Consider the following 25,811-nt stretch of genomic DNA (forward strand, 5'->3'; position numbering starts at 1 on the left):
CAGCTTGTATGGAAGGTTGAACGTTGTTGTTGTTGCTGTTGTTATTGTTTTTTGTTTTTTATTTTTTGTTTTTGTTTTTGTTTTTACAACACTCAGTTAGAGCATTTTCAAATTATCTAAATTTTATCCTAAAATATTATTAAAAAATCTATTCCTTATTTTAAAAATTACTTTTTTATTTATTTTTCCCAAAAGACTCCCTATTATTTCCCTATTATATTAGCAAACTCCCTAACTTTTCTTTATGTTATTAAAATATAATTTTTAATTATAAATTTTAGAAAATAAAAATCATAAATGTGTGTTGCAGTCCCTAAATATATATATATATATATATAAGGGAGTTATAGTGACTCCCTACAAATAAAGAATCGCTGTAGCAATTCCTATTTTAAGGAAGTGTTTAATTTAAGGGCTCTAATGGAATGGTATAGGAAGCCACTAATCCCTTAAAATATGTAAGAATGACATTTAGGGATTCTATTAAGGATGCTCTTAATTAAGTGCTAGATTGAAGAGAGAGAGAAAAGACACAAAAAAAAAAAAAAAAACAAAACAAAACAAAACAAAAGCCACACGTTAGAGACTAGAGTTTGCAAATCCTATGTTTAGGCCTATTTTAAAAAATGTGTTAAAAGTCACTTCTTAATTTTTAATCTATTCTCTCTCATAAAAAAAAATTTAAAAATTAAAAAAAAAAATTTAAAAAGTCAATTTTTAACCATCTTCTCAAAACACTCCTTAATAATTTTATTATTTAAGTCTTGCTAACCCAATGTTGGTTTAAGTTCAATATGGATGGTGCAACCAAGGTAATTTGAATAGAGCTAGTTTGTTTGGACGGACTGGATAATCGAGGGATTGAAATCTATCGAATTGTAATCTTGAGATTCATAGTCCTTGAACTATTTATTTAGTTATGTGATTAGATATCAGGAAAAGACTTTGATTGGATGGAATATGTTTAGAATATTATGAAGAATGATAAATGCTCAAATGACTATTTTACTCTTTTCAATTATTTACTAAGTAATAGCAATATTAAAGATATCTTTAATATTTTAATTATTTTTAGCTAAATTAAATAAAAAAATTATTTTATTTTATTTTTTCCACAATTAAATAAATTTATTTTTTTAAAAAAAATAAAAATAAAATATCAATAAAAATGTATGTTATTTTTTAATTAAAATTTTAAATAAATTTATTTTAAAAAAATAATAATAATGAAAAAATGAAATTAAATAAAACATCTATTAAAATTTAAATAATGAAATTAAATAAAATATAAACAAAATTTTAAAATAAAACATCAATAAAATATCTATAAAAAATTATTTTAAAAAATTAAATAAATAAAACATCAATAAAAATTAAATTAAATTATTTTATTTTAAAATTGAGACATTTAAATTGTATTGAATTTTACTAAATATAATACATAATTAAATAGTAGATGGTCAAAATGATCATTATACCACCTAATCACATATCCCTCTTATCCCTCCATTTGTGTCTCACCTCTTCCCATGGGACAAAATAGTCCAAAACATTTGGGACTAATAGTTCTGAGCAAAATTAGAAAACCAAACAACAAATATAAATTCTATCACCCTCTAATCTTATTTCACCCTCCAATCCCTCCAAACAAACAACACCCAAGGGTAATTGGGTGGCTCGATTTTGTGGAAATATTGGCACAACTTCAAGTTTGGCAACGAAAATGTGGGTAGTAGTCTCAAATTAGTCACTGATTTGGACTTACCTAATGCAAAAGTTGATCACGGGTGAATACTACACTACTTTTCTTCGTATCAATAATTTAATTTATGTCTGCAAGTACCTCATGGGGTATTGGCCGATCAAGTAATTAATCACATTTTCCATGAAGCTAAGTAATTTATCACAATTTCCATGAAGCTAATAGGTACGATGGGGACACCATTTCGTAGCTTGGAGCAGATATAATTATTAAGTTGTAATTTTTTCATTATTCTTCGTAATGTATTGGAGTCAAATGCTTAATAATGTTAAGGATGTATTTGGTTAAAATTTGAAGATGAATTTAGAAAGAAAAAAAAAAAAAAAAGGAAAAGAAAAAATGTGTGTAAAATTAAATAGGTGAAATGTGAATATAATATATTTATATTTTACTTAATTTCACACATATTTATTGTCATAAAAAAAATCACTAATTTTTAATTTTCAACGATAATTTAAAAAATTCGTCACATAAAAATGTCACTAATAATAAATTCGGTAATGCTGGGGACCCCAGTGGGGGTGACCCCAGCACCCCCACCTCCACGTGGGGGGCTGCCAATGGCTGAAAAAAAAAAAACAAAACAAAAGCAAAAACAAAAACAAAAAAAAACAAACAGTTTTTGGGCCAATCAGAAAGGACCCCAGCACCCCCACTGGGGGTCTCATGTATTTTCCTAATAAATATGGTGACAATTTATAATAATTGTGATAAAAAAAATCATTAATAGTCAATTTTTAGTGCCATATAAAAAAAGTCATAAAAAAATATTTCTAACAATAATTTTTAATAAGACTATTTTTTTAATAAAAATTAAGGTTAACTATTAAGATTTATTAATAATTTATTCATAAGATAAAGAAAAACGTGGGTTTTTTTTTTAAAGTCGCATTTTTTGGCGAGCATCATGCTGTCCACGTGAAGAGTACAAATTTACATTTGTCTTCGTTTGAAGCTGCAATGTGTACATCGTGTTAAATGTGGATCACATTGCAATTCCATTGCATAACATGTGCCTTTGTATTTATTTATTTATTATTATTTTAATCCTAGAGCGTCAATGTGCTTGTCAATTTCACCGCTAACAATTCAAAAAAATACAAATTCAGTTTTTGTGGTTGCTTTCACGTTTTTTTTGGGGGGGGACTTTATTGCGTAGAAAAAATTGGACTGAATTTTTTTTTTTTAATATAACTTAAGCCCTGTTTGGGATGAAAATTTGGGCTAAATAATTATATAGGATAAAATAAGTTATTTTAGTTAAATAAGACAAAATATCATATCTAATCCATAATTATTTTATTTTTTCTCTCATTAAAATTAAAAAAAGTCACAAAGTCTATCACAAATGAGTCTTTTAGCCCTAGGCTAAGGGCTGATTTGAGAAGTTGGTTAAAAGCAATTTTTTTGATTTTTGTGGATAAAAAATATGAGAGGTGATATTACTCAAAAAATTCTTAAATAATCAAAAAATCAAAGGATAAACTACCAATAGGTCATAATAGTTAGACTTAATTCGTATCAAGTCCTGTTGAAAATAAATCTTGATAAAATTGTTGCTAAAAATAATTTTTTTGTGATAATTTTTTATATATGTCACTAATAATTGACAATTAGTGACTTTTTTGTCATAATTTTTATAAATTGCGCTAAAACTTATAATTAATGATATTTTTTTATGACAAATTTTTTTCATAAGACCTATTAGACAATAAGTTCACTTATTAGGACCTACATGTAAATATTCCAAAATCAAAAAGCCAACTCACATCTCAAAGTAACCTTTCACGTGTCCTTAATGATATTATATCACTGTTATACATAGTTTTTATGTGGTGTTTTAAAAAATTAATAAAAAGATAAATTTTTGATTTTTTTGTGTGAAAAAAATAGAGAGGTGATACTATGTTGCCAAAACGTCCCTATGTGCACACATTAGGTTTTATTTTAACAAAAATGATTTAGAGCTCTAAATAATGAGCTCTAAAGTCACTACTAATGCAGTAAGGTCCATCACTGCTAATGTGATAGATGTGTCTTGCTTTTTTTTTTGTTTTTTTTTTTCTTCCTCGATGCCAGCTCATTAGAGCTGGCATTAGAGTTGCTGGATTAGAGCTCCCAATCACTGCTCTTATTTTAATTATTTAAATAAAATAATCATTTATTTTTAAAAATCCTATAAGCATATGATGCATGTAAAAAAATTAAATTAATCGAATAATTATAAAAGCATATAGTCGGATCTCATTTATAATAAAAATATATATTGTAAATATGATTTTGAAAATAAATCATCTATTATTTTAAGGATAAATCTAATTCAATTATATTATTAAAAATAAGTCCTAAAAAAATCATTGTCAAAAATAATTTTTTGTGATGATTTTTTTATGTTACTAAAAATTAATAATTAGTGATTTTTTTATCATGATTTTTATAAATTGTCGCTAAAACTTACAATTAGTATTTTTTTCTGTGATGAATTTTTCAAACTGTCGTTGAAAATTGAAAATTAGTAACTTTTTTGTGCCAATTTTTTAAATTGTCAATAAAATTTATATCAGTAACATTTTTTGTGATAATTTTCAAACTGTTACTGAAAATTAATATTTAGTGACATTTTTTAATAATATTTGATAAAAAAATATTATTAATTATTATAAAAACTATTGAATAATAAATCCAATCTTAGAAAGATTCTCATCTGCTCTGTGTTCGGATTTATGATATGTTTAAAAAAAAAAAAAAATCTCTATGACACCGAATTTATGTAATAAAATAAAATGATAATAAAATTTCACAATAAAAAAACTTTTATTTCACCTTCTACTTATCTTATGGCTCTGTGTAAAAATTTGGCTATTTTAGTTGATTTTTTTCACCATTTGGTTATTTTGAATTGCTTAAAAAATTATGTTTGGAATAATGATCGACTTTTTTTTTTTTTTAAAATTGATTTGATAGTTATAAAAAAATAAAATGATTATTGACTATTTTAATATAAAAAAAAAAAAACCAAAAAAAAGTCAATCTCAAAAAGGGCGTATGTGAGAAATTACTTAACAGTAAAAAATGTCCCTGTGTATGGCAGCCTCGTGTGTTTATCCACCGCATAGGTTGCTGAGAAATCATTATTGATATGTAATTCTCTCTCATTTATAGACTTGGAAGAATCAATAAAATTGTTTGTTCAAATTTTATGAATTTGGACATGACACAAACGGTTGGCTTGGATTGGCGAGTTTTACTAGAAATAGACTTCCAACCAAATTTTAATGCTGTGTTTGGTTGGAGAATTTAGAAAAGGATTTGGAAAGAGAAAGGGAAAAGGTATGTGAAACTATGTGAAATATAGGCATGATTTATTCACATTTCACCTACCTTTTCCATTTCTCTTTTCAAATTCCTTCCCAAATCTCCCAACCAAACACAGCATAAGTTAAAAGTGCAATAATATCTCTTACAAAGATGTTCACTACACATAATAGGACACAAAAATATTGGGTGGGTTTAACCGTAGTTTTTTTTTTTTAAATTAAAAATTAAAAATTATAATTAGAAGTTAAAAACATTTATTTCTTAATTTTTCAATAAAGATTCTACAAATGACAGTTGCAAGGGTCGTCTTTAAGAATTACAAAATATTTATAATCTTGATATGATTGTAATATTATTTCAAAATATATTTACATATCTCAATACATTTTTTATATATCTTAATACATTTTTTTATATATTTTTCAACACTAACAACAACCTTAAGGTTGTGTTTAAATCATGAATTAAGTTATGAATTTACAATGGGAAAGTGAATAAGAAAATGAGAATAAAATATAGTAACATTTTGTATATCTTTTTTTTTTCTTTTTTCTTTTCATATTCTTATCCAAATCTATGATTCCATCCCAGCTAAAGAGTCATTTTTCAATTATAAGCAATAAGCTAAAAATGCACTTAATACTCTCACATGTACTCTTAAAATAAATAAAATATATATATACACTATAACAAAAACACATTATAGTGACACCATACTAGTGACATGTTCTTAAAAAATATTACAAAAAGAATATTTTGTGGCATTTTTTAGAAAAATGTCATAGAGCCACAAACATACAAGGCTCTAGTGGCATTTCAATTAAAAAAGTGTCACTTCACTCCAACAAAAAATGTCACTACAATAAATTTATACTTTAGTGACACTACACTAGTGGCATGTTTTTAGAAAATGCCACAAAAATAAAAATTGGCATTAAATGTTTTAGAAAAATGCCACAGAACCACAAACATATAAGGCGCTAGTGACATTTCAATAAAGAAATGTCACATCAATTTTATGGCATTTTATAAAATAATGACACAAAAAATTATGTTCATGACATTTACCAACAGATGCCACTAAACTTTAGTAGCAATGGCATTTTTTAAAAAATGTCAGGACACTAGATAGGTGCAAGTTACTTTTTATGGCACTTAAAGTGAAAAATGTCATAAATAAATATTTTATAGCATTTTGAGAAATGTCACTGAGCCAAAAACTTTCTAAGCTTATAATGACATTTTTGAAAAAATAAAAAATGTCAATATATTTTCTAAATTTTTAAAACACAATAAATGATTAAAAATAAATAAATAAAGCTCAATATACGCTACAGGAAAAAGCACATTTGGCGACTAAATTTCCTAACCAAAAAAATTTGGTCGCTGAAAGTATAGCTTTCAGCGACTAAACAATTTTAGTAGCCAAAAGTCTACAATTGGCGACTAAAACTAAGTTTGGTCGCTAATTATATGTGTTTTAGTGACTAAAAAATTTTTAGTAGCCCAAAGTAAAGCTTTTTGGCGACTAAAAAAATTTAGTAGCCAAAAGTCTACAATTGGCGACTAAAAATAAGTTTGATTGCTGATTATATGGGTTTTACCGACTAAAAAAAATTTTAGTAGCCAAAAGTAAAACTTTTTGGTTCCCAAAAAAATTTTAGTAGCCAAAAGTCTACAATTGGCGACTAAAAAATAAGTTTAGTCGTCAAAAGTGGTCATTTTAAGTACGAGAGAACTAAAATCCTAAGGTGAAAATTAAATTTTTTGGCAACCAAAATTTTGGTAGCTGAAAGTGCATCTTCGGCAACCAAATCCAATTTTGGTCGGCAAAAGTTAAGTTTTTTAGCAACTAAAAATTAATTAGAAGCCAAAAGTATAGAATTGGCAACTAAAAAATATTTTTAGTCGCCAAGTGTGATCTTTTTTTATTTTGCTAGTAAATAGTTTAGTTTACATAAATTATGTTCAATAAAATAATTATGTTTATACATATACTTTTATATTAATATGGATGCATGTACTATATAAATAATATATGTTGCATATATAATCATATGGTGCTATAGAGGTGTAGTGGGAATAGTGTGGTGTATAAGATTTATGGTGCGGGAGGTTGGAGGTTCGAGTCTTCGCAAGAGCGGATCAAATTGTTCTACAACGAATTATCGTCACGAATGACACTTGGTAGCGTCACGAATAGTACCTACCATGACATTAAAGTGTCACTGAAAGGTTTTAGTCTTTATGGTGTAATGACACTTATAAGTGTCACTAACTTTTTTTTTTATGGCACTTGATAGTGCCACAAATAATATCTACCATGACATCAAAATGTCATTGAAAGTTTTTAGCAATGATGGTATAGTGGCACTTGCAAGTATCTACCGTGACACTAGTATCTGCCGTGGCACGGATACAAATGACACTTGTTCAAAATGTCACAAAACTAAAAAATGTCATTAAACCAATAGTTTTGTAGCACTTTCAAATGTCACTAAATTAAGAAAATATTACGGTGATAGATCTATTTAAATTGCACCAAACATGACAAAGGAATAATTAAAATTTATTTTAAATATAACTTGCAGTATATTTAAAATTAACTTGAATCACAAGGCTATGTTTGGTTTGTTTTTCAGAAATAGTTTTTAAATTTTTTTTTCAAAAAATAAAAATTAATTTAATAAAAATAAATATTTTTTTTGACTTTTTAAAAATTATTTAAACCTCTCAAAAAGATAAAATTATATGAAAATGATCAATATATATATTTTTTATTTATTTACCAAATTATGTTTTAGATTTAAAAGAAAATTTTAAAAAGTTTCTGACAACTAAACCAAAATTGTATGTATTTTGCATCTCTATCTAGAGTTGAAATATCAAAGAGTTACGAAACGTGTGGCAAAAAATAGAGAAAGCTTTTGAAGAAGATACCAAACGTGTAAAGACCACAAGCTCTTGTAGTCCAAATTGTAGGTGAGTAGAGACCATTCAACTATAAAGACTTGATGTCCACTCACATCAATTCATAATTGCTACCAGGTGTTATGAATTAAAAAAATATGTATGAATAAAAAAAAAATAAAATTGGGATCCCCTTTCCCTCATCTCCTTTTACCCTCTTTTTTTTTTGATTGATCACTTTTTTTTTTTTTCTTTTTTTTTTTCTCCTCCAATCACCACCCATCACGTGTGTGTGAGGTGGTGGGGGTTGAAGTTTGAGAGAGTCTAAATCACTGCTGAAAAAAAATTGTTATTGCTACATTTTTCAGTTTTCTGGTTTATAAAAAATGTTAGAAATTTTAAATTTTTTTATCAAAAGGTGTGAATCCTATATTTATGTGGGATCCATACCTATGTAAGATATTTAGTAAAATCTTTAATAGAAAAGTTTAGTATTTCTAGCATTACTTTTAGTTTATAAGGATAAATTATAAATATACCTCGTGAGGTTTGCTTAAAATACGAATTGTCCCTTCTGGTTTGAAAAATTACAAATACCTCCATGCTAGAATTTTTTATTTAACAGAATTAATTGAAAAAGTGAAATTTCTAACTGTTTACCTATACAATAATAAAATTATTTGAATTATTAATTGAAATAAAATTTTAATAATATTAAAAACTATTAATTAACTTGATAATTTATTAATAAAAGGACCTATTTATTATGAAATTGAAAACCTTAAAGGCATAATATTTTGTTTTTCAATTGTCAATTAATTTTTCAAATTTTTCTGTACAAGACGATCTAATAAAAAAATTAAAAATAAATCAACTATTAGTATTACTTTTTAGATGACTTTTCAAATTTAAAAAAATGCCCTGCTAAAAACAAAAATATAAGTCAAGTTTTGTCTTGCCTTGCTCTTTAATGGATTTTTATTAGGAAAAATATCACATCAAGTAATGACAAATCAATAAGAAATTTTAAAAATATTAATAATTATAGTTATAATTTTTTTTGTAAATTTATATTTTTTTTATTCTTACATCACTCTGATTTAATAGCCCACTTTTATTAAAAATAAATTCAGATTTTTAAATTTCTATAAGGGTTAAATAGACTTGAAAAGTAGAATTTTTTTGATTCAAAGTCAAAAAAAGTGATTAAAAATAAAATTTAAAATTTAAAATTTAAAATTTAAAAATAAGCTCCGTGTACGGTTTGAAGTTGTACCAGTCTTCTCTCTCTCTCCCTCCTATAAATAAAACAACTCATAAAGAAAGAATGAAGCTATAGAAGGAAGCTCCTTCCTGATCCTAGTATTCAACACCCAAATGGACCATCTCCAACTTATCATCATCCTCCTCCTAATCTCCAATTCTCTCTTACCCCTCTCTTCTTCTCTCAACCAATGTTTCCAACAAAACTGCTTGAGTTCATCTTCTACAACATCTTCTTCATTTCTTGACCACATACAAAGCTTAGCCAATGAACCCAACACAGTGAACTGGATGAAGAACTTGAGGAGAGAGATTCACAGGAACCCAGAACTTGCTTTCGAAGAATTCGCAACGAGCGCACTGATTCGTCGCGAGCTCGACTTGCTCGGTGTCGAGTATCGGTGGCCGGTGGCGGAAACAGGGGTAGTAGCCACCATTGGGTCTGGTTCTCCTCCTTTTGTTGCTCTCAGAGCAGATATGGATGCTTTGCCTATTCAGGTAATTTACTGTTACATTTTTTTTTTTATGAAAATATTTTTTAAATTTTTTGACAGTTGGTATAATGAAATATGGAAGTCAATAGAAAATAAATTTATTTAAATAGAAAATATTTTTACGCTTTTGATTCAGATATTGAGTAAATGCTGGGTTAAGCAATTTTTTGTACCAAATGTTAAATACCGAATGGTATTTCATTAACGGCATTGATGTAATTTATTGCATTTTCATGTATTATGTTCTATTTCCGCAATTAGGAAAAAAAGTCAGTTTATTAGCTTATGGGGCAGTTACCTATATATTCTAATGGGTAAAGCTATTATTTAATAGGCTTTTATGAGAATTAATGACGTTTTTTTGTCGATCACTATTAAAAAATATCACCAATTATTAATTTCAACGTTTTTAAAAATTATCACAAAAAATGTCATTAATTATAAATTTTAGCAATAATTTTAAAAAATAGTCACAAAAAAGTCACTAATTTTTAATTTTCAGTAACAATTTAAAAAGTTTATTATAGAAAATGGTCATTACTTATAAATATAAATTGGGCAAATTACATATACACCCCTCGAGGTTTGGCTAAATTACAGATGCCCCCCTGAGGTTTGAGAAATTACGAATTCCCCCCTGAATGCTATATTTGCATAAGAAATTAGGGGGTAATTTGTTATGAAATATAAACCTCAGGGGGCAAATTGTTATGAAAATACAAACCTCAGGGGGCGGGATGTAATTTTCGAAACCTCAGGGGGGTATCTGTAATTTAGCCAAACCTCGAGGGGTGTATATGTAATTTGCCCTTATAAATTTTAGCGACAATTTATAAAAATTGTGTCAAAAAAAGTTACTAATTGTCAAATTTTAGTGACATGCAAAACATCGCCACAAAAAATTATTTTTAATGACGATTTTATGAGGATTTATTTTTAATAAGACTTGATGAGAATTAAGGTCTCATTTAGCATGCAGCATTTTTAGTCTAAAAGTCAAAAAGTTTTTTAAAAAAAACTCAAAGATTTCCTTTTATTTTTACTTTTTGGATATGTTTTCATAAAAAATCAAAAAGTCATTCCAAACATATTAATTTTTTTACCCTATATTTTAGTCAAGAAACCCAAAAAATTACTAAAATAGTTTTTTCTCAAATGAGGCCTAAGTCCAACTATTAGGACCTATTAGTAGTTTACCTTTAGTTTGGTTTAATTGAATCACATTACCTCTTTACTTTTTTACACAATTTTTTCAAAACAAAAAAAATAACTAAAAAATTATTTTTTTCTTCGTACTTTCCAAAATAGGGCTATGACTTTCATTTGGATATCTTTGGGATGACTATTTTAAATTTTTTATTTTTATACAATAGGTAACATATCTGTCCTCAAAATTCATGTCTCTTATTTTTTATATTCGAGTGTACGCTCTCAACCAGATCATGTAATATATATTACAATTAAGAATATGTCAAATTTACATTTAAATATATGCTCTCAACGTCTTCACATAATAGAAATTTTACAACGAATCTTGAGACGGATACAATAAAGATTAGAAGATAGAGACTTTGGGACAAAGTATACCCCGTATTGCATGTTCTTTATGTTGTAGACAAATGAAATAATGCAATGCCCATTAGATTATCATAAATGCGCGAGATCCCCAGTAAAAGCCATCCCCAGTGACCCCAGTGCCACGTGGCACTGCGGGATTGGAAGGAAAGAAAAAAAAAAAAAAACAAAAAACTGGCCAATGGGAAAAGCCCACGTCACTGAGGGTCGACCCGCAGTGGGGGTGTGTAGCAAGGTTGTTAGATTATTATGCCATGAATAGTTTGAAAAGAAATGTTTGAGGGGAAACAGACAAACCATATATATATATATATATATAAATTGACATATAATATATAATATAATAAATAAAGCAGTCGAAGGTATGATGAGGAACGTCAAAAACCTCTCTTAAAGTAGAATTTTGATTCTTTATGTAGCCATCAAAAGTGAAATATTATCCCTTAACCCTCCTTTACTCCTTATATTCTAATTGTTTATTATCCCAAACTTTGCATTCTTATAGTAAGATTTGAAGTATAGAAGCTAATCTCTTTCATTGGTACTTTTCTTTCTGCTTTCTTCCTTCCCAAAAATAAAATAAAATAAAATATAATAAGTTAAAAGGTTGAAATCAATTGATGTGTCAAGCACTGATGAGTCGGTGTTATGGGCCTCGCACTAATCAATCAGTACTCGACACTTAGTAGTTTTAAGTAATTTGTACACTCGAACAGTACTACTCTACTACAACATATAAGAGTTTTGGAGACTAAATTTTTTAGTCTCTAAAAGTGAAAATTTTGTTGCAAAAGACATTTAGGAACCAATTTCTATCATTATGAGGATAGTCACTAAAAAATCGTCCCCGAAACTTTTAGTGACACAATTTTAAAAATGTCACTAATAAATAGACTTTTAAGAACCAAATAATTTGGTCTCAAATAGTTTATTTTTTGAGACAAAAAATTGGTTCCTCAAGGATAATAATTCATCACTAATATTCAATTTTCATCGCTAAAAGTATAATAACAACACTTCTCGCAACAAAAAGATTTAGGGTATGTTTGGTTTGTGTTTGAGAGATGTGTTTTAGAGATAAAAAGTACGAAAAGTTGTTTTGAGAGAGAGTTTGGAAAAAGTGATTGATTTGATGTGTGTGAGAGAGAGATTTGTTTGGAAAACTTGTTTGGTTTACAAGTTTTGAGAAATTTTTTTGAGAAAATTTGTTTGGTTTGATTACTTTTAAAAACTTATTTGTAGAGAAAATTTCTCAAAAATACAAACCAAACGAACCCTTAGTCCCTAAAAAATAATTTTATCCTTAAATTTTAATCTCTAAAACTTTAATTTTTTGAAGTGCTCCTAAGAAAATTTTTGGAGAATAGTTGAAAGTGACAAGTGATATTGGAAGGCGGTGGCTGCTAGTGTCGGCAACAACAGCAGGAGAGATGCCGTAACAGGCGTGGCGGGCCAGCAGAGTGAATGCAAGGAAGTGAAATTCTGTTATTTGTCAATTTTAAGGAGGAAAAAAAGGCCTAAAATTGAGATACTAGAACCATAATTTTGTATCAAAGATACCCATATAACCAAATAAGGAAGGGTACAAACGATCACGCGGTTCAGTGACATTTGGTTGACACTATTAGAACCTTAATTATTGGGATCTTTAAGTTCGAATTTTTGAGTTGAATAGGGTGGTGGTTGATACAATTACCGGACTTGTTAATGTATTATCATTCTATTAGGACCCGGGATCCTCTCTTTCTAAATTTCTCTATTTTTTGTCCCAACATAATTTCAATATATATATCGAGATTTTTGTGACTTGAAATTCTCTCATGGTTAAACGATTAGAATTGCATTAAGATAAATGAACATAAAGATTTGACAACAGAAAATAATATTGTATTCAATAGCGAAAAAATTCGAAAATGGCCAAGATCTAGTGAATTCATTATATATTGTGTTTGTTTGGTCTCAAAAGTTGGTTTTCTATCCATGTATGTAGGAAATGGTGGAGTGGGAGCACAAGAGCAAAATAGATGGGAAAATGCATGCCTGTGGACATGATGCTCATGTTTCTATGCTTCTTGGTGCTGCAAAAATACTGCAACAACTCCAACACAAATTACTGGTATTTAAAATATAAAAAAGAAGACTCAATTATGAGAATTTTTTTTTTTCTTTTTTGTTTAAATCTTCTTATCCTGTCATGATCTAAATTCATGTCATATATGTCTAATTTAGGGCACTGTTGTTCTGATATTCCAACCGGGCGAGGAACGAGGTCAAGGTGCCAAAGACATGATCCAGGAAGGTGTGCTTGACAATGTTGAGGCCATTTTTGGGCTTCACGTAGTGCATAAGTACCCTGCCGGGACTGTGGCCGCACGGCCAGGGGAGTTTTTAGCCGGATGTGGTAGCTTTAAAGCGGAGATCAGAGGGAAAGGCGGTCACGCTGCAATACCACAGAATTCGATTGATCCAATTTTGGCAGCTTCATCTTCAGTGATCAGCTTGCAGAATATTGTTGCAAGGGAGACAGATCCTATGGATTCTAAGGTATTATCGGCTTTCGACCATTTCCTTTCAATTTTGATTAGCTGATTTTGAACATTCAATCAGGCTATCTTGCTGCCAGCTAGGTCCTCTGTCCCTAAATATCTTCGTTATTTTCCCAACCTACTCTCACACAAGTGTATGACAAAGGCTTTATTTATTTGAGCAGAAAATATTTATAAAAAATATATATATTTCTATGGATTTTTTTTTTCCGTGAAAAACATTTTCTTATATTTGGTTTTTTTAAACGTTTACTTTTGGTTTGAAAAAATAGTTGCAGGGGTTTCAAAAGTGAAACATATTTTTGGCTCAAATAAGTGTGTATTTTGCTACGAAAATGATTTTTTTATTGACTTTTGTTTTTTCTATTATACCAAGCGTTATAAAGTTCAGATAACGTTTTCCAATAATATGTTTTGTCAAAATAAACAAAACGCAAGAGTATATTGGGAGGCTAGAATAGAAGTATAGAGATTTAGGAACAGAGTATCTCGTGCCCTTTTCTTTTCACCTAACGAGAATGAGATGGTTGCAGGTGGTTTCAGTAGCAATGATACATGGGGGTTCGGCGTTTAATGTGATTCCAGACTCGGCCACCATAGCCGGAACTTTCAGAGCATTCAGCAAGACAAGCTTCTATTCTCTTAGAGATAGAATAGAAGAGGTAACTAACTAAACTACTTCATACAACAAACCACACGTAGTACAAGGACTAGCTTGACTTTTATTTTTTATTATTATTATTTTACGACATATATGCCCTTTCTTTCATAAATCTGAGTTAGAAAAATCTCTACAAAGCCAAAACAAGTGGGTGAGCGAGGTTTTATTTTTATTTTTATTAATTTAAACATCACACTTTCAATTATATTTCATTGTTGTTTCTTTGTCAATTGTCATTAACATATTCGACCCACAAAATTCACATGTGACTCGTGTGGGTAGTTAAACAATTCCTGCCTAAGAGAGAAAAATAGATAAATTATATTGATAGTCCCTATAGTTTTTTTTGAATTTCAATGTAGTCTCTCTACTTTTCATATATATGTGGGCATTTTAGTCACCTAGAAAACAATTAAATAAATTACACCAATGGATCACTTTGGTTTCTTAAATTTGGCATGTGGCGTTTTCTGTCTAAAATATTGACAACAACCGATGAAAGAAGCACATTGAAATACAATTACAAGTGTGAGATTTATATTAATAAAGTTAGATTTATAGGGATCAAATGAAATTTATCTAAAATTATAGGAAATATTATTTTAATTTATATATATATATTCAATATTATGATTTAAAGGACAACTTTATCAATAGTAAAGCTTGTGACAAATTTGAGTCATGAAAACAGGTACTTAATACATATTGTTATGCGTGCCAGGTTATAAAAGCGCAAGCAGTCGTACACCGGTGCTCGGCTAAGGTCGACTTCACGGGAAGGGAACATCCCACCATTCCCCCAACAGTAAATGATGAAGGAGTATATGAACATGTAAAACAAATCTTGACCACCATTGTAGGGGAAGAAAACACAAAAATGGCTCCAAGCTTCATGGGAAGTGAAGATTTTGCATTTTACCAAGAGAAAGTTCCTGGATTATTCCTCTTTTTGGGCATAGGAAATGAAAGGACTGGATCAATCTACCCAGTTCATAGTCCTCTATTCACCATAGATGAGGATGTGCTTCCAACTGGGGCATCAATTCATGCTGCATTTGCCTATTCATACCTCCTAAATTTGACAAGAAAGCCCATTTCTTTATCTTAGAGGTTCTACTTACATGCTTTTAGTCATTAGAAATTTTGGGTAAAATAGCCATTTCACCCATGTAGTTTGATCCAATTTTTGTTCTAGTTTCTATTGTTTCAATTTGAGCTAACCCAGTACTTTAAGTTCAATTTTTATTTATTCTTTCTATCCAAAATTAGACGTTATAATTTATAATTTTTAATGAGTCAGTCATATGAGGAGGACTAAATTAAAATTAGACTTAATACAATTAACATTGTTCAAATTAAAAAAGTAAGGTGCAAAATGAAATATTAGTTAAATTACAAGAGTAAAAAATATAACTTATCTCAAAGATTTGGTTGATTCTTGTTTCTATGTCAAATTCATTCATTTGTATTTTTGCCTCTTGCATTGCCAGGGTACTCCAGTATGCCCTCCTATCAAGTAACTGAGGGGTATCAATTCCAAATCTTGGATGAAAAGTTTTTTGGCATATATAAACAGAATATGAACATGGCGACTTGTTACTAATTAAAATGTTCAATTTTAATAGAAGTGCCATGGCAGGAACATGTTAGGCAGACCAAATAACTAAAATGCTCAATTTAGTGATAGGAACATGTAAATGTGAGGAATGGAAAAGGAAACAGACCAAATATATAAATAAAAACGGAAAAAGCAGAGGTAGAATATAGTTAGGTAGTGCCATGGTTTTTAAGAAGGGTCAAGGGTCCTATGTGTCCAAAATTTATATATTTTTTTTGTATTTAATGCATTCTCAATCTATATAATAAGGGGGGAAGGTTTTTGAAAATGTATAAAATGTATGTGAGATACATTTTAATCCAATGGCTAAGATTAATCCAAGTTTATATCAATGGTTCAGATCAATGGATCTCCCGTCCAAACAACTCTTTGCTCTCTCTCCCACGTCTAAGCTAAACATATATGCTCTACACATTCTCTCTCATCCGCCTCCTCCTCCCAACGGCATTTTCTTTACACTTTTCTTCTCTATGGCTTACTACCTCCTCCATCGTTAGCGCGATTAGATCCGATCCTCCACCCCTCTCCACATCGTCACTCTCTCCGAACTCGCTGCCATCGCCTCCCTCATCGCTTCCTTCATCTACCTCCTCGGTTTTTTCGGCATTGGTTTCGTCCAATCCTTCATCACCCGTGTTTCTCACGACTGCTTCATCCTCAAAGAAGATCGCCGCCTCCTTTCTTGCTCCTCCTCCGCCTTCATCGTTCTTCATTGCACCGTCCCCCTCCTGTGCCCAAACTGATAGATCTGCCGCATGTGAATCGTCAAATCAGTGTGATTTGGGTTTGATTGGTGTGATTAGGAGGAGGAGAGAGAGACACAGCATCTGGGTCTGGATGCATGAGTGCTGTTTTTCAACTCTTTGATTTCCATCAGTTTCAGTTTGCATTGCACCAACAAGTACCCCCTTTTAAGCCTGATCTTGACGCTTTTCTTTCTGAAGAACCCACTCTCCTCAAAGGTAAGTCTCTCTCTCCCTCTCTCTCTCTCTCTCTCTCTCTCTCTCTCCATGGGTGCAAATGTTTTCCTAAATAATTTTGGAGACAATGTTTCTGCAAGAGAATTGCAATATCTGTTTTTCTCCAGCTCACAGCACATGCACACCATTCTGTTGTGTTTCCCCCCCTCCCCCTCCCTCAGGTGCTCCTTCTACTATTTTGAATTTTTGAAATCCAGTAGAACCTCAGTTGTTTTCTGGTGATTCTATCCCCCTCTGTTAAATCGAAAATTAATTTATGTTCAATCAAAGAAACATGAAAATTTCAGGGTTATTTTAGTTGTTTTCAAGGTGTGATGTGAATATATTGTGGTATTGAATAAATTTGGCCCTTTTAAAGTTTTTTAAGTTGTCCTTTTCATTCTTTTTATTTGTAATAATCTGAAAAATGTAGTTTAACTTTGTTTTAGTGTGTATTGTTTGCTCTATTTTGGTTTTAGTTGGTGAAATTTGTCCTCAGCTTAAGAAGGTCTTGATGGAATTGGTTTGGGAAAAGTTTCATTTGAAGTTAGAGTTTTGAATTGGTTTCATCTAAGTACTTTTTAACTGTTGACAATGTAATGTTCAAGGTACCTTTAATTTTGAACTTTTTTTTTTAAATAAAAAAAAGAAGCTTTATTTAAATTCTAAAATAGAAATTATTTATTTATCCAATCTTTTATTTGTTACTGACACGAAACTGAACCCTATTCTCTTCCAACAGACACTTCCTTGCTATTTTTCAACTGCAGGCCTTTGGAACTGTGTGCCAAGGTGAAGCATCACCATTGATTTTTATTGTGGTATGATATTCGACAGACACTTCCCATATATTGGATGCTTTGCAATATGCATACCATATCTCTTACATTTTGTTAGTTTGGCTGAGATCATTCCAAACTTTAGATCCAACGGTTAAATAGATAAGTTGGACAATGTGTTGTTGCCTAGACTTTCGTTTCTGAGATAAGTCACCCTCACCAACTAGCTAATGATGAACTGTGAAGTCCATAAGCTAATATGTCAATTTACTCTCAGTTAAATAAAACTAGAAGTATTTTGTTTGTTGTTTTTCTCTCATTTGGCATTGCCATTGCCTAATAAAATGAGCAACCATCATAATGTGAGTAGAATATATAGAGCTTGGGATAACAACCATGTCAATACATTCTCTCTCTATATTTTTGTGTGTGTAGAAAAAGACATCATGCTGCATTTTGTCAAGTTACAGCTGATAACGAACATGGTTATAACATAAGCTAAATGGTAAAATTGTCAAAAATGCTATCGAGTTTCCCATATTTTAATTGTACACTGTAAATAATTATAAGCATTCTATTTGGGGGGATAAATGGTTGTTGGAGGCTACACAAGACCTGGGATTGAATCATGGAATAGTAAAATAACAGAAAGTGATTAACATTTATATGGTAATGGAAAATAATTCATGGTTATAATACTAGATTTGTTAACAATCTGACTTCAAATAATTAAATTCTTTCTCTCTCTAATTATTTATTGCAGAGCTGGAATATCTCACAGCATTCTATTTTGTTTTTTTTAAATGGATTGGTTTTCTTTTGGAAAATATATTATTTATTGCTTGATTGCTTGATTTTACTTTATCTTTTGATTTGTTTGCCTGCCAGGAAATCTTGAGATGATTTTTGGATCTCAATGCTTGAGATTAGTAAAACCGGACCTCTCTTTCTCGAAGTCGCCATTAAGACTGAGTTTCTCTATCATATTTCTTTGTAATCAAACTTATAGTTTTAGTTTAGAATTAAGTTTCACTTATTTTGTTAATTTTTTTTTATATTTATTTTTATTTTAATTGATAATTTATTACTTGATTTTATTTTGTGTTTTGGTTTGTTTGCTAGGAAATCTTGAGTTGACTCTTGGATCTCAATGTTTAAGATTTGTAAAAACGAACCTCTCTTTCTCAAAGATTCCGTTGAGACTAAGTGTCTGTCAGGTTTCTATGCAATCAAACTTATAGTTTTAGTTTACTTGGAATTAACTAACTTGTATTTTGTTTTGAAATCAGACTAAGTGTCTGTCCGGTGCTTCCCTGTCGGAGCCCAACCCTTGCCGGCGACCGAACCCCAAACCCCCTATTACTCTCTTCATCTCCTCTCTTCTTCCCTCCCTTCCTCCCTCCGTCCGCCATCCCAATCGTCATCAACAGTGGCAGCCCCAAACCCGCTTCAATATTGACGAATGGAACCATTGTGCAAGGGTGTTTTTTAATTGGGAATGAGACTGATATTTGGCCTTTGATTTTTCAGGTGAGCAATGGGGACTAATTTTTCAAATTGAACCTAGGCTTTGATTCGATAATGTTTATCTATATAATGGGGACTAATCAAAGCAATAAAGACAAACAGAACCTTAAAAGAAAGAAACAACAGTATCAAAGAACCTAAAAAGCAATCAAGACAAGAACACGAGTAGAAACCAACTAATCAAAGCAATAAAGACAAACAGAACCTTAAGAGAAATTACCATAGGTTACAATCATGCCTATTCATTCCTCCAAAAAATTCTAGAGTTCCTTTCAATCCAAACATGATATATAGGGGCAACAAACAATAATGTTTCCAAATAGGCCTTCATAGTTGTTGTGTGTTATGCAACAAAGATGAGGAGAATCACTATTCATATTTGTTGTGTATTTCATGCATGGCTGATTTCACCTCATCAGGATAATTTACTTTTGTATATTATTTTGGCCTTTTTAAAAATAATAATAACAATAGAGATTGGTCCTAATTATGCTTTGCCAGATCTTTACAATTTACTCATGATTGTCCATACTGTCCTATGCATCTCTCACTCATGCTTATGTATGCCTTTAAATGTTTAGGTGTTCATGTCTTCTGTCATATTTACATGCTCTTCTACAATGCACTTGTAGACTGAATACATGCATATTTATTTCCAATCATATTGATAAGTAGCTATTATTGCAGGTTATTGGAATTGATCTTTTGTCACAATCTCTATTGCCGGCTATAGTTGAACTTGCTAAGGATAGGCATTGGAGGGTTCGACTTGCAATAATAGAGTACATACCTTTATTGGCAAGTCAGTTGGGTGTGGGATTTTTTGATGATAAGCTTGGTGCTCTCTGTATGCAGTGGTTGCAGGATAAGGTCGGTGCTATTGCTCACTCTCGACAATTTTATCTATATATCAAACTCTATACTTTTGCAACTGTCAACAACTTAAAGCAGTCAGAACAAACTTTGACATAAAAACTGCCTGTCAGTCGAAAGTGAGCTATTGGCTCAATATAATGTAATAGATTTGCTTCTCTGTTTATTTGAAGTGATTACCTTTCAAATGAGTCCATATTTTCTTTTCTTTGTTTGGTGATTATCATTGTTATGTTAGTAAAATTGAATGATAGAGATGCGATCAATCTGTTCTGCAAGTTGAACATATGAGGGCTACATTCAATATTTATTCTTTTGGTCATTTATTTATTTTTTATTCTTTCAAATTAGTTTATTACAAAGTTTATCGACTTATTATTTTTTTGATATGCATGTAGGATAGGAGTATGATAGCTATGTGTTTGTGTCAAAGCCAATTTAATTACTTATTCTAGTAAATTAAAGGATTAGTTTTTTCCATTTTACTTGAAGATGAAATATCATTTCTGATAAGCTAATTTAGTAAACTCATAACCAAACACATAACTCGAAACTCCATACTTACTTTATACTTGAAGCTGTTTAAACCTGCTTTATACTTTTAATTAGATGATTATGCATAATGGTACCTCATAAGTGAAGAAGAAGGTGATTTCACTTTCAACCCTTAATGTTTGTTTTCAACTATTCACTTCTGTATTTATTTTATTTTATTTGTGTTAAAAAAATAAAGTTATCTGAAAATGATCCTGTAGAAAATGATCCTGTACAAACATTATGGTACTTTGATTAATTGTTTTATTTCTTTTGTTTTGATTGCTATATTTCTATAAATCAATTTCTAATATCTGATTTCCCTCTTGCTGCAGTTCATGAATTTTTGACGCGGTTCATCAGTTTCTATAATGAAAGGTATTCAAATTTTTTTCATTAAAGTTTTGATAAATGTCATTTCCTTTCTCCCTCTAATCATTAGTTTTCTCCCAAATTTTAGTTTGTTATTTTCTGCTATTTTCATATTGTGTTGTGTTTTTTTGCTAGTGGTCATCAATTTCTAGGTTCTCAATATAATCAAAGGTACAACTCTCTCACACAATTTTTCTTTATTACATCTATTTCATTACTTATATAATTTTGATAAAAGTTAAATTGTTTGGTTTGTTACTTTTTTAGTTATGTTTTAAACAAAGCTCCCTTTCCATTTGCATAAAAGATAGGCAAAATGGGACTAATGAGCAGTAAACCATGATTAAGAAAAAAATAGTATTACTCAAACTTTTTGCTTTTATTTGCTTTTTCCACTAGATTATTTTTCTTAATCTTTCTTTTTTTCTTATGGAGCTTAGTAAAGGGTGTTGTAGTAGTCTTTGTAGCTTTTCTGTTAGTGGTTTTGGTGAATGTTAAAGTAGTGGAATGAACTTGAATGGATTAGTATGACCTATGCACTGTACACTAGATTTCTTTTCCTCCCATAAGAAAGTGTTGGCTTGGCTATTACATATTTTGGGGATTGTTGGGAGTGTGTGTTGAAAATTTAAACCAAAAAGAAAATGTGCACAATGAGGATTGAAAATTTTGAAAAAAGAAAAGAAAAAGGAAGATAAACATAGATAAATCTCTTCTTTTTTTTTTTTTTTGGTGAACACACAGACTAATCTTAGGTAACAAAATGTCTTTCTTAAGACAATATACGTTGATAAATTTTGAGTTACTTTGGGTGTGTTTGGTAACGTTTACGTTTTCAGTTTATATTTATAAAAATTTTATAAACTGATTTTTGTTTATTTTTAGAAAAACATAAACTACAAACGCGTTTGGTAATTGACAAAATGTTTTAAAAAATTTGAAAATATAAAAAAGAGTGAGAAATGACAAGTGGTGGCAAGTGGCGGCGGAAGACGGTGGTGGAAAGTGCTGACGGTGGGTGGTGGGTAGCTGGTGGTGGTGGGTGGGCCGGTGACGGTGACAGGTAGTGGGTGGTAGCGAGTGGGTGGTGGTGGTGGTGGCGGGGGGTTGTGGGTAGTGGTGGCGGGTGGTGGTGGTGATGGCGGGTGATGGTGGCAGGTGGGTGGCAGTGGCTGGTGGTGGGTGGTAGCGAGTGGGTGGCAGCGAGTGGGTGGCGGTGGTGGGTGGTGGTGGCAGGTGGGTAGCGGATGGCGGGTGAGTGGTGATGGTGGGTGGGTGGGTGACGGTGGCAAGTGGTAGGTGGTAGCGAGTGAGTGGTAGTAGTGTTGGTGGCGGGTAGTGGGTGATGGTGGCAGGTGGGTGACAGATGGTGGGTGGTGGTGGGTGGTGGGAGGTAGGTGGTGGGTGAGTGGGTGACGGTGGCGGGTGGTAGGTGGTGGCGGCAGGTAGGTGGCAGATGGCGGGTGGTGGTGGGTGACGGTGGCGGGTGGTTGGTGGTAGCGAGTGGGTGGTGGGTGGTGGGTAGTGGTGGCAGGTAGGTGGCGAGTGAGTGGTGGTGGTGGTGGTGGTGGTTGTCGTGGGTGGTAGTGGCGAGTGGGTGGCAAGTGGCTGGTGGTGGTGGGTGGCTGGTGGTGGCAAGTGGTGGATGGTGGTGGCAGGTGGGTGGTGAGTGGTGGTGGCAAGTAGGTGGCGGGTGGTGGGTTGTGACGGGTGGATGGCAGGTAGGTGGTGGGTGGCTGGTGGCGGTGGTGGTAATGGTGGCGAAGGGTGGGTAGTGATGGCGAGTGGGTGGGTGGTGGTGAATGGTGGTGGCAGGTGGTGGTGAGGGGTGGGTGGGTGGTGGTGGTGGAAGACGGTAGTGGAAATAGTGGCAGGTGGTGGCTAGTGTTTGGTGAAAAAAAAAAATAAAAAAAATAAAAAATAAAAAAAAATAAAAACTCAAAACGAAAACACATTTTTTATGTTTTCATTTTTTGGCCAAATTTATAAACTGAGACCACTGATTTATAAATCAAAAATTTTACCAAATAAGTTTTTATTTGAGTTTTTTAATTTTTTGTAAATATAAACAGAAAACTGAAAATGTAAGTGTTACCAAACAGCACCTTTGGAAATAACTTTGTGCTTAGTTTTGGAATCCCCCATTGTCAAAATAAAAATTGATGTCTAATTGTCTTTTAAATTGATTTTTCAGGATTTATAAATTTACATTTTATTTAAGAGCAAACTAAAGTTGTAGGTTCTGTTTTCCTCTCTATTTCTGTCTTCTCTTTTTTAACCTCTTGGAATATGAGGACAACAAAATCGTGGTGTAGAGTTTTTGTTGTCTCATTGTTCTTCTTACCTGGTTTAGTTAGTAAAGGAAAACAAGTGTTTTCATTTTTTGTCAAGTACATAATAAATGTAGTAAAACTAGTTAAGGAAATATGTGAAGAAAGCGAGTTGAACTGTGTGTGATGGCAAGTGATGTTTGATAAATGATAGATGCTTTTGAGCAGTTAGAAAGTTTATTACATACTATGTGATGTTGATTTGAAAATACTGAACATTAGACATTTTTACTTTAATCCATATAATCTAACTTTATTATTATTTTTCAAATTTAATGTTTATTTTTTTTAATTTCAGGTATCGATATTAGAATGGCTATTGAACGACTTTCAAATCCCTTTAACTTTGGCCAATTTTTAGGGCAACAATTTCATTTTTAAAATTGTCTTAGTTAATGTATTTGATGGCTTCTTAAAAAAAGTACAAAATAAAGGAGAAATAATCCTGGGATTAATCTTCTTCTGTCCAATCTTCTCCTGTCCAATTTTATTACAGGTATACACTGTCATCCCAACTTTAATCTTGGGACAAAATGTTTGGAGATATTGGGATTAATCTTGGGAGTAATCCCTGCATCAATTTTATAGCAATTGTCATCCCAACATTAATCTCAAAATGTTGTCATTGGGGTTTATTATCCCAACATCCCAACATAGATAGACATGAGTGATGACCCATCACTACTGATTGTCCTATATATAATACAAAAAACTCCCAGATTGGGGACACACTAATAGACCTTCTTGAGACTCCTTTAACTTTGCCATTCTATGTCAACAACTTAATTTTTTTTTAATTTTTTTAATTTTCCAACAGTGGCTTCAAGACCCATCGTTCAACACCAAAATAGAGATATTTTACATTGTCTATTCAATTTCCCTTTCTCTGCTCTTGATCGTTGTTGTTGGTTAATTATGTTGTTTGGATTTATTGTTTGAATTCTGAATCTTGAAGGATTTGTTGTTTGGATTTGTTGGTTGATAATATTTTGTATTATTTTTAAGATTTCATGTACAGCACACAGTGCTTCCCTTTTGCAATAGTCAGCCTTCTATTTAACATGTAACTTTATAGAGATATGTCCAATTTTGGAGTTAATAATAATGTATTTTGGAGTTGAGCCCATCTCAATCTCAATTAAACAGTGGGCGTTTTATTTCTAACCTTTTAAGTCTGTAGAAAATTTGTCAAAAATTTACTAAATAGGTTTTTGTTTTCAAGCTTCTTTTTTTCTCTTTCCTTGAAAGTTCAAACATTGAGTTTGTATTTGCTTTGATTGTTAGAAAACTTTGTTCTTTACTTGCTCGCAAAATTTTTTGCTTTATTGTTGACTGTAAATGAAATAACATAACAGCAACTTAAAGATCGCATAAACACGTAATTAAACTAAAATAAAACTATTTGGGCGTTAATTGAATTTCATTTGAAAACTCGCCTATGTTCTTATAAAGTTTAATTTTAAATCCCGTCATTTGATTGGAAACTTCCACAGCTTTTATGAACTTAGATAAATGTTTTTGAGTTTGTTTTATGGTGGGTCACCAAAGCTCAACAATGGTTATTTGCCTATGCCATTTTCTTGGTATAGAAACAAGGATTTTCAGATGGAAGGCATAATTTTCTTGCCATTTTATTTTTAAGACAAGAAGGGTTGGGACTACAATTATATTAAATTAATAATTGATAATTGATAATCTATTAAATAGTATTAGAATCACAATTATATTCTAATCCCAACATTATTTACATTGTGCTTTCAAGCACGGATATACGCTAGTCATATAATATTACATTGTGCTTTCAAGCGCGGATATATGCTAGTCATATAATATGGTAGAAGTTTCAAAATACAAGAATCTTGAGGAGTGATCGTGTGGTTGAAAATATGTTGAGAACATGAAAACAATAATTTGGTACACAAGATCTTGTATTGTGATTTGGTCATCTCTCATTAATACCCAAAGACCACATTCTAGTCGCTCTGGGACTGCCTACTTCGGCCAAAGGATGAGGAAAGCTTGTACGTAGTTTACCATAGTCTCGGGCCACAAGAAGACTCTCGGTCTCTCCACAATTCACATGATGAGGAAAGCTTGTAGGTGGCTCGCCATAGACCACAAGAAGACTCTCACTCTCTCCACAATTCACATGATGATGAAAAGCCTGTAGGTGGCTCACCATAGTCTACGACCACACTCCACAATTCACTTTCATTATGTAACACTCAGAAAATTCTACTAAAAAAAATAATAATATATATATACCACCAATTCTCCACAAAGAACATGG

At 31.2% G+C, this 25,811-nt stretch overlaps 2 protein-coding genes across 7 annotated transcripts; both read left to right on the plus strand.

The window, feature by feature from the left end:
- The first annotated feature begins 9,267 nt into the window (after positions 1 to 9,267).
- On the plus strand, positions 9,268 to 15,768 carry LOC114276594 (IAA-amino acid hydrolase ILR1-like 1). Its single transcript, XM_028218373.2, has 5 exons — positions 9,268 to 9,751; positions 13,313 to 13,438; positions 13,552 to 13,866; positions 14,402 to 14,530; positions 15,251 to 15,768. Exons 1-5 carry the CDS (start codon positions 9,368 to 9,370, stop codon positions 15,635 to 15,637), a joined length of 1,341 nt encoding a protein of 446 aa, XP_028074174.1. The 5' UTR covers positions 9,268 to 9,367; the 3' UTR covers positions 15,638 to 15,768.
- Positions 15,769 to 16,398: 630 nt separating this feature from the next.
- On the plus strand, positions 16,399 to 24,683 carry LOC114276595 (uncharacterized). Of its 6 annotated transcripts, XR_014330956.1 has the most exons (8): positions 17,586 to 17,714; positions 17,849 to 17,927; positions 18,774 to 18,878; positions 19,175 to 19,415; positions 20,100 to 20,282; positions 21,155 to 21,197; positions 21,327 to 21,362; positions 23,820 to 23,991. XR_014330956.1 is itself a non-coding variant. In XM_082871358.1 (6 exons), exons 2-5 carry the CDS (start codon positions 18,802 to 18,804, stop codon positions 21,167 to 21,169), a joined length of 516 nt encoding a protein of 171 aa, XP_082727484.1. In that variant the 5' UTR covers positions 17,634 to 17,927; positions 18,774 to 18,801; the 3' UTR covers positions 21,170 to 21,197; positions 21,327 to 21,576. The 6 variants fall into 6 exon arrangements, 4 of the variants coding, with proteins under 4 accessions (XP_028074176.1, XP_028074179.1, XP_082727484.1 ...); XR_014330955.1 differs by lacking the exon at positions 23,820 to 23,991 and adding an exon at positions 24,339 to 24,683 and having other exon boundaries at positions 17,634 to 17,927; XM_082871358.1 differs by lacking the exon at positions 23,820 to 23,991 and having other exon boundaries at positions 17,634 to 17,927; positions 21,327 to 21,576.
- The last annotated feature ends 1,128 nt before the right edge of the window (positions 24,684 to 25,811 follow it).

Source organism: Camellia sinensis, chromosome 5 (genome assembly GCF_055761805.1).
Source record: "Camellia sinensis isolate YWXY chromosome 5, ASM5576180v1, whole genome shotgun sequence".
Lineage (NCBI taxonomy): Eukaryota > Viridiplantae > Streptophyta > Magnoliopsida > Ericales > Theaceae > Camellia > Camellia sinensis.

Coding starts and splice junctions, on each gene's coding strand:
- LOC114276595 (XM_028218375.2), top strand. CDS start 18,802: ATGCTTGAGATTAGTAAAACCGGACCTCTCTTTCTCGAAGTCGCCATT. Junction 18,879..19,174: donor TTTCTCTATCATATTTCTTT/GTAATCAAACTT, acceptor TTTTGAAATCAG/ACTAAGTGTCTGTCCGGTGC. Junction 19,416..20,099: donor TTTGGCCTTTGATTTTTCAG/GTGAGCAATGGG, acceptor CTATTATTGCAG/GTTATTGGAATTGATCTTTT.
- LOC114276594 (XM_028218373.2), top strand. CDS start 9,368: ATGGACCATCTCCAACTTATCATCATCCTCCTCCTAATCTCCAATTCT. Junction 13,867..14,401: donor CAGATCCTATGGATTCTAAG/GTATTATCGGCT, acceptor AGATGGTTGCAG/GTGGTTTCAGTAGCAATGAT. Junction 14,531..15,250: donor TTAGAGATAGAATAGAAGAG/GTAACTAACTAA, acceptor TATGCGTGCCAG/GTTATAAAAGCGCAAGCAGT.